Source organism: Pollicipes pollicipes, unplaced genomic scaffold (assembly GCF_011947565.3).
Source record: "Pollicipes pollicipes isolate AB1234 unplaced genomic scaffold, Ppol_2.1 Scaffold_4295;HRSCAF=5057_pilon_pilon_pilon, whole genome shotgun sequence".
Classification (NCBI taxonomy): Eukaryota; Metazoa; Arthropoda; class Thecostraca; order Pollicipedomorpha; family Pollicipedidae; genus Pollicipes; species Pollicipes pollicipes.
The window spans coordinates 35847311-35856452 of NW_023596461.1; the positions used below are offsets into that span (position 1 = coordinate 35847311).

General features: G+C 51.6%; 1 protein-coding gene across 1 annotated transcript in view; it reads right to left on the minus strand.

Moving 5' to 3' along the window:
- LOC119097079 (formin-like protein) overlaps positions 1 to 1183 on the minus strand; it is a 44549-nt gene extending 43366 nt beyond the window's left edge. The window contains exon 1 of the mRNA XM_037220110.1: positions 662 to 1183. Within this exon, the coding sequence (XP_037076005.1) occupies positions 662 to 829 (168 nt within the window). The 5' untranslated portion in view covers positions 830 to 1183. The remainder of the gene's footprint in view (positions 1 to 661) is intronic.
- Positions 1184 to 9142: the final 7959 nt, after the last annotated feature.

Here is a 9142-nt window from a genome sequence, read left to right on the forward strand (position 1 = left end):
AGGCTGTAATGATCCTACCACTTAGATAATTTTGGACTCCACTATAAAAAATTTGTACTCCACTACCAGGACAATTTTTTGAATTTCCAATGCTGGGCTAGGGCTAGGGCGAGGCCGGGCCAGATGAGGCGAGGTGAGGTGAGGCGATGCTAGGCTGGGCTAGGCTAGGCTAGTTTAGGTTATGTTAGATTCTGTTCTATTCTGGCCTGTCTGTTTCATAAACTTACCTACACTTGATAAGACACATATTTCATTGCATCATTATTGTTACCTTGGACCTGTACATTTTTATGGTTTTTGATGTGCAGTAATGCTGTGACCACACACCCATAATGTAGCCATGGCGCTCAGGGTCGAGGTTGTGGCGTGTTTGAGGCACTCGGGAGCTTGCCATCATAATTATCAAAATTTGAAGATAAGAGCATACACCTACTTGTCTTATAACTATATGTTCTGCCTTTAACACAACAAATGATGTACAAGGTACCATTAGGTACATTAGGTACCATTAGGTACCAGGTATCGTTTTGACATTAGGCACCAATGTATACCATACCCCACACAAGCTTTGAAATTAAGGTGTGAATACCTGCTGATGAGCTTGGCCTTTCTACCGAACAGCCATGGGCTTGTCATGTAGAATAGTGCATATTGGACTTACCAGGACTTTGCTGAATTTGTCTTCTAGAGTTTCTATATCAGGCATGGGAAACTTCATTGCTGCAGATGTTGGTACTGTCCCTGTCACTATATTAGAGCAATTGCTTGATTGTTTGTCCATCGCAGGAGCATCCTTTTCTTTGGCAGATGAACTTGATGAATTTCCCATTGTTAGGCTCTTCAAAATGTCTAGCCAGGGAAAATTTTGCACAGCTTTGTACAGACAAATACCCTGCACTCAACCTTTGATACCGCTCGTCCCTTCACAATAACCACAGATGACAATGCAAGTTAAATCTAAGGAGCCTATGTCAACCGCTGGTTGCAGCACTTCTTCGTCGCTAAAACTTAGTAAGGTGTCCTGTGACTTTCACAGTCCTACCATTTGTATTAAAGAGGTTACTTAAGTCCCGCTTCCATGCACATAAATGACATCTAACGCCGAAAATACACAGCGAATCCCATATATATACCTTCGCAACACCACCGTACCCTCCCCACCACTACACCACACAGCGGGAAACCCGCGCGCCACTGACCGCCGCGCGTTTGTTGTGCGCGCACAGCGCATATTTGTTTCCAAGTCGCTAGAGACTTTTCCTGACGAAATGTCTCAAGATAAACCTGGGAGTTCTAGGGCGCGTTCGGCCGGCAAATAATATTGGGAAATTATCCGGAATGTTGAAAAATTTCCGCAATCGTGTTCGATAGTTCCGACACGAAAAATTATCCCAGACAGCTTTCCATAGCGAGGAAGGATCCCGGAGAATTTTATGTAGCGGAAGTTAGCCCACATTCAGCTCAGATTCATGTAGCGGAAGTTAGCCCACATTCAGCCCAGATTCAGCCCAGCCAAGATTTGGCAGCACAAATGTAGGGAATTCCCTTTACGGGCCAATATCTCCCATAGGATAAGGAAATCATGGACTGGCGAAATGTCACCTGAAAGCTCTCTTTCGGCCAGAGACAACACTGCACAGAAAAATCACCTACCTTGTCTAGGGGAAAAGCTATAGACGATCCGAAAAATCATGTCTATGGGGTGGCCCCGACGGTTTTCTTCAAAATTACGTCATTGAACCATCGACAGATACGCATCAATCCGGCTGAAGAAAACCTATGGGGCATTGACATTCAGGGGTCAAAAAACCCTAGGAAACATATATAACGGGGTTTTGCACTTCCTTAACGGCAAACATAGGCCGAGTTACATGTCAAATGAAAGCACGTGGCATCCCAGATGCAGACGTGCAAACCCAAAACCCCTATCTTGTCTAGGGGAAAGCTATAGACAATCCAAAAAATCATGTCTATGGGACGGCCCCTACGATTTTCTTCAAAATTGCGTCATCGAACCATCGACAGATACGTATCAATATGGCTGAAGAAGCCCTACGGGGCATTAATATTCAGGGAGTCAAAAAACCCTAGGAAACATATATAATTGAGTTTTGCACTTACTTAACGGCAAACATAGGCCGAGTCGCATATCAAATGAAAACACGCGAGAACCCAAATGCAAACGTGGAATCGAGATTCGCGTATCTGGTCTAGGGGAAAAGTTATAGACGATCGAAAAAAAATTGTGTCTGTGAGGCGGCCCCTACGATTTTCTTCAAAGTTGCGTCATCGAACCATCGACAGATACGTATCAATCCGGCTGAAGAAACCCTATGGGGCATTGATATTCAAGGGGTCAAAAACCCTTAGGAAACATATATAACGGGGCTTTGCACTTACTTAACGGCAAACATAGGCCAAGTTGCATGTCAAATGAAAGCACGTGGCATCCCAAATGCAGACGTGCAAACCCAAAACCCCTATCTTGTCTAGGGGAAAGTTATAGACGATCTAAAAAATCATGTCTATGGGGCGGCCCCTACGATTTTCTTCAAAATTGTGTCATCGAACCATCGACAGATACGTATCAATCCGGCTGAAGAAACCCTACGGGGCATTAATATTCAGGGGGTCAAAAACGCTTAGGAAACCTATATATAACGGAGTTTTGCACTTACTTAACGGCAAACATAGGCCGAGTCGCATATCAAATGACAACACGCGAGAACACAAATGCAAACGTGGAGTCGAGATTCGCGTATCTGGTCTAGGGGGAAAGTTATAGACGATCGAAAAATTACGTCTTTGAGGCGGCCCCTACGATTTTCTTCAAAGTTGCGTCTTCGAACCATCGACAGATACGTATTAATCCGGCTGAAGAAACCCTATGGGGCATTGATATTCAAGGGGTCAAAACCCCTTAGGAAACAGATATAACGGGGTTTTGCACTTACTTAACGGCAAACATAGGCCGAGTCGCATATAAAATGAAAGCATATGCCATCTCCTGGTAGGGGTTCGCCGCCACCATCTCCTGGCCCCGACGAGTCACGAGCACCATCCTGCAAGCAGTACAGCCTTCGCCTGTCAGCTAGCCAGTGGACCCGAATGACGGATGGAAATCGAAATTCTTGCAACCTCGCCTCAGGCTGGACGGACATCATCTACGAGGCGTATGCGTCATCCGCGAAACAGCCCTGCGTGCTGTGCTTTAAACGTGGGTATTTGAAAAAGCCTGCTTCCAGGAAGGTGACTGGTTCAGTTTTTGTAGCTTCGGCATCGTGCAAGTTTCTGTTCTGTCCTAAGGTGTTTAACATCACATTCCAGGACAAGGTGGAGTCAGGCGACGTGCTGCTGCTGGTCCAAGAGAAAGGATCCGCACGTCATGTGGGAGGAAGCCACAGCCGACGCTTGGCCGGCGACCAGCGAGTTTCGACGGCAAGACGGGTGGTGGCGACCGGGCCTTACCACTGCCACACAAACGCTTTGGCGACGGGTGCAGAAACGGCTCTGAGGCACGGCAACGTCTCGTCTGTGCCTAGCAAAGAGGTTCTGAGGAAAGCAGCAGCAGAGGCGCGAGCCGGTGAACGCTACTCGGCGAAGCCGGCAGAAGACCTTAACATCATCAAAGAAATGTCTGCACTCATGGACATCCACAGCACAGTTCTGAGAGGCTACGTCCATCAGCTGGCCGATTCACCCCTTATGGTGCACGTGTATAGCGAAGACACCATGAAGAAGTACGCCAAAGACGTATGTTCTTTTCATATGGACGTGACTGGAGCGGTCAGTTGCCAGGTGGGCAGCACCAGGCCCTACCTCTACTCCGTGCTGGCCTCTCCTTCTGAGGGTTGTGCTTACCCGATCGCCCACATGCTATCTGAGACGCACACCACGCCAAGCCTGACGTTTTTTTCTGCAGCAGCTGGCCCATGACTTCCGACGATGTGCAGGAGGGTCCCGGCAGCTGCTGCCCCCCAGGGTTGTGACAGACCTGTCGTGGGCCCTGCTCCACGCGATCAGTAGGGCCCTCGCCGGCAAGACTCTTCCGGCCTACATAGACGATGCGTGGGTAGCAGCGCGAATCGGGGTAGTGTTAAATGTCACGATCTCGCTGTGCACCTGCCACATAGCGCATGACGTGGCCCGGTCCGCTGTGAACCACCTCGGTAAGCGCAAAGTCGCCGGGAGACGGGCTGTGATGTGGCTGTTTGGACGCATGCAGCGATCAAAGAGCGTCCCAGAGCTGGAATCGGCTTTTTGCGACACGTGCCGCCTCCTCTCTACATCAAAACCACAGTTGGAGCTAAAAGAAGACAATGAGACGCCCCAGGACATAGACCCGGAACCCACGAAGGTGGACGAGAGGTGGCGATCCTACAGGGAGAGCACAGAGCCAGGCCGCCATTTCACTGCTCTTCGGCGCAATGTGGAGGCTGAACTCCTTGGCGCTGGTGATAGTGGCGGTACCAATACGTGCTTCTGTCCGGAACTACTCGAGCATCTCTGCAGCATCTTTATGCCCCTTGCTCAGCTGTGGGCGTCGCTAGCGCAAGGAAACGCAAGCAACGCATGCGTTGAGAGCTGGTTCCTCACGCTGAAGAACAGCCTCATGGTCAAAAAGCGTAAGCCCGCGCCGGGCGCGCTGGTTGAGCTCTTGATCAGCAACCTGACCGCGCAAAGAAAACAGGACCTGATCCCAACCAACCCTCCACGACGGAAAAGGAAACTGGCCCCGGACTTCGCCGACGCAGAAGAGAGTTGGCGACAGAAGCGCACAAAGCGTGGCTTCTCCTTCAAGACGACGCCGTGTACCACCGCCAAACATCTCCTCTCGGATGTGAATAGCGCAGCCCCATCCGCCACCGAGGGCCCAGCCACCGGTAAGCGCTCTGCTGCTCCTGCCACAGCCGGTCAACGCCCCGCTGCTCCCGCCACGGCCGGTCCGCGCCCTGCTGCTCCCACCCTGCTGCTCCCGCCACGGACGAGTGGCGCGCTGCTACTCCCGCCGCGGCCGGCCAGCTGGATGCTGCTCCCGCCACGGACGCTCGGCGCGCTGCTGCTCCCGCCACGGCCTGTCAGCGCCCTGCTGCTCCCGCCACGGCCGGTCCGCGCCCTGCTGCTCCCACCACGGCCGGTCAGCGCCCTGCTGCTCCGCCACGGACGAGTGGCGCGCTGCTGCTCCCGCCGTGGCCGGCCAGCTGGATGCTGCTCCCGCCACGGAAGGCTGGCGCGCTGCTGCTCTCGCCACGGACGCTCGGCGCGCTGCTTCTCCCGCCACGGCCTGTCAGCGCCCTGCTGCTCCCGCCACGGCCGGTCCGCGCCCTGCTGCTCCCGCCACGGCCGGTCAGCGCCCTGCCGTTCCCGCCACGGCCGGTCAGCGCCCTGCTGCTCTCGCCACGGACGGTCGGCGCGCTGCTGCTCCCGCCACGGACGGTCGACGCGCTGCTGCCAACCCCTATCATGCCCTGGAGGTAAAGCGGGCCTTGGAGCCTGTCCTAGAAGGCGACTGGCTAACCGATCTTTCGGTGAATCTGTTCAGCGGTGCAGTGGCTTCAACTCCGGCTATTTAACGATTGTTATCTGCATGCGAAAACTGAGAGTCTATGTTGCAACTATGTTCACACTCTGAGACCCGTCTTTGTTCGTTTGCTTTTCTGTTTTCATTAATTTAGCTTCTCTTTTTCTGTTACAGTCCTCGGATGGTTTTCCACTGACACCAATTCCGGTGTGCCGGTGCGAGAGGCCTCAATCCATGGTGTGTGGAGTCGCCCCTGAGCCCCTGCCTCGGCGCCGGGTCTTCATGGAGGCCAATATGTACCTGGCCACGATGCATCGGCGCACTATGCAGGTTTGTTTGAAACAGGGTTTGCTCACGTTTGTTGTTTTGTGCGTTTGTTGTACCTTACATATCACCACTTAAAGAAATTTCGCATCACTGCGTATCCTGTAGTGATTATTATCGCTTGATTATTTCCCTCACTCTTCCTAAAATATACACAAGAAAGAAAATAAATGGCTTTGCACAGCTTCCGTCTGTTGATTTATTCCCTCTTCCCATCGTTACGGTCTGGTTATACAGGCGCAAATACTATTTCCCGTTCGTTCAGCTGTTGGGCTGGGAAGTGGTACCAGTGTTGGAAATTGCAAAACAAATCCTGGTAGCGGAGTACAAATTTTCTAAAGTGGAGTGCAACATTTGCCAAGTGCTGTGAGTCATTACACTGTTATTTAACTTATCATTGGAAGAAAACAGTACAGTGGCGGTACTCAACAGAAGGGCCACGTTTCATATACAGAAATTCATGTAAACAACGTCACATGTTCTTGTTTGTTTTGATAAGGGGGGGGGGGGGGCACGTACCTCCTGAGGCGTGCGCCCTCGTACACACACACATCAATACGCATGCTGCGTGTTGTGAAGCTTGGCTAATTTCCACCATCATGGTCTGCAGCGGCCTGCTGCAGTGCGGTCAGCCAAAGCGCAAAACTGGGTAAATGACGAAATGATGCACACCAGGGTAGCCACTAATTTACCCACGGTATGACCATCGAATACCGATCGGTGGCCGGCAGCAAAAACACACGAAGGAAAAACGTGTTAAGGGCGGCGCCCGCTCGGATATGTTGCAGGGCCTTCGGCTCTTGCATAACTCAAGGCACGTGCCCGGCCAAGGTGAACAATTCTTGTAGGCCCACCACCTGTGGGTAGACTTCTGAACTATTATGCCTTCTTGCCGCCGTCATACATCAACCCCGGCTCCCCAAACCATTAAGGTACTGGTAATTTGTGATTGTCCATGCCAAAACATGGTAGCATTGTTCCCTCCAGAACCAGTGAGTAACATTTAAGGCGCGATTACGTCGACACCCGCCTGCAGCACTGCAACTGCAATGATCAGCCATGCTGGTGTTGCACGATAGTAGTGAATAATTACCACGGACATCACACTATGCTTGTTAATGTCATTTTCTTCGACTCACTCGAGCAGCTTCGGAATACCTGTCTACCCCAACTCGTTGGTGACAGTTTCAGTGATCTGCACGGTTGGCACGAGATGTTCTTTTCTTCACAGAGCGGATGGCGCTAGGGCGAATCACCGTCATCTCCGAGCCGGTCGTCTTCGCCATCTCCGTACCACCGTCATCCCCGAGCCGGTCGTCTCCGTCATCTCCGAGCCATACCGTCTGTGCCGGGCCGACATGTACGCTCCCCCCGGCAACTGCTAGATTTTGACCTGTACCACTCGCCTGGTATGTTCGTGTTGTGTGTTTGATGACTATGGTTTGCGTTGTATTGACTTGTGTGACCCGCACCTAAGTTTACCACGTTTTATGCTTTCGACGGAAGATAGTAATAGCCGCAAGTCAGTTGCGGGTGCCTCAATGAAACTATGTCCGTGTTACGTAGTATTCTCAGTGCGAATATCGAAATACAGGGAATTTCATGATTTACTCAAACTGAACGGTCGTTACGCTTTCAAACAAATTCGAGACCGCCCACAATCACGTTCGAGGGCAATCTGTATTGTGTACAAGACCACTGTTCAGCATCCACCCACGGGGAAGCGTGCTTCACGAAGGCAAGGCATCGAAGCTCACAACGTGCGGACACAAGTACATCGGACAGTCCAACACACGTACACGGAACGCAGACAGCAGGTGGGCCGCCGACAGGAACGGCTCGGCAGACAAGCAAGTTGGCTTCCAGCGGCAGACAGCATGTGGGCCGCCAACAGGAACGGGCTCTATGTTAATGTACAAAACACCGCATTACACATTACGGGGGCCGGATGTGGGAGCCCCGGTGAAGCCGCTTGTCTCTGGACGGCAGCGTGGTTCTCGTTATAAGCTCCACCACCGCACCACACAGTAACATGTGGCCGGGAGTGACCCTGAACGCAATGTGGCAAATACAATGAACTCATTTCTTGCGTCGCATTAGTTGCTTAATGCCACACCACTCCCTGAGAGGCCAAAAAGCCTTTGAGACGACAGAGTGTGATTCTCATGAATTTTACCACCGCATCACACATTGGCATGTGACCAGAAGTGCCCCTGAGCCTAATGTGGCAGACAAAATGAACGCATTTCTTATGTTACGTCAGTTGTTTAATGCCACACCACTCCAGCCTAACCTAACCTAACCTACGCTGAAACAGGCCGTCACAATGTAGCTGCTAGCAGTAGCGGTAGGGACCAATGTTCGTTTACCATACCGCGACCTCGGCACCCCGCACGGAGGACGGAAAAACAACTGAAAATACAGGGCATGCCTACTCCATAATGAACTGTCCGAATTACAAGAACATTTAGCAGCATCAGTACCTGAAGCTCTACTAGCATTTCTCACGGCAACTAGTGCAACATAAGCCAGATACACCCATTCACGTTCAACTTCACAATAAGGGACTCCCCCTACCCCCAAGGCCATATCCACATTTTGTTCCCCAAGCCACAGGACGTACCCCCGAGAGGTCGCGATGCGGAATGCCCAAACAGCAGGGACGCCACCATCGACGCCGGCCCTCGGTCGCTCTAATGTGAACGAACTCGATTTTCACCTCACATTTTCTAGCGAACACGTACCATGTCGGGGAGACGCTCACCTCCGGCTCGGGCCGGCCGTCCGAGCAGGAGATCGGACGGAGGGAGACCTGAGCCGGAGAGAGACGGAAGGAGACATGTCAGGGAGACCTGAGCCGGAGGCAAGCTCAGTTTCACCTCCGGCTCAGGCCGGCCGCCCGAACAGAGGACGATAACTTACAGGGAATACGCTATCTCCAACTGCATAAGTAGAGATCCACCTGGGTTCGTTAACGTGCACAGGAATTTGGCAACTACTGCTACGAATTTCACCGCGGCACAACACATTAATATGGGACCGTTCAGAAATTACGCTACGCAATTTTTAAGTGTTTTCAACTCCGTTTCCCCTGGTTATGCACTGGTACGTCGAGCGAAAACCCCTCCTACCCCGGTTACATAGCGATATGATTAAGCTAGATATGCAATGGGATTTCAGTTTCGCAACAACATCCGCCTATGGATCTGTCAGGTCGCCGCGATGCTGGCAAGATTTTGTGATATGTTTAAAATTGTATGCAACTAGGCCTATGTTTGCTGCTAAGCAAGCTCAAAA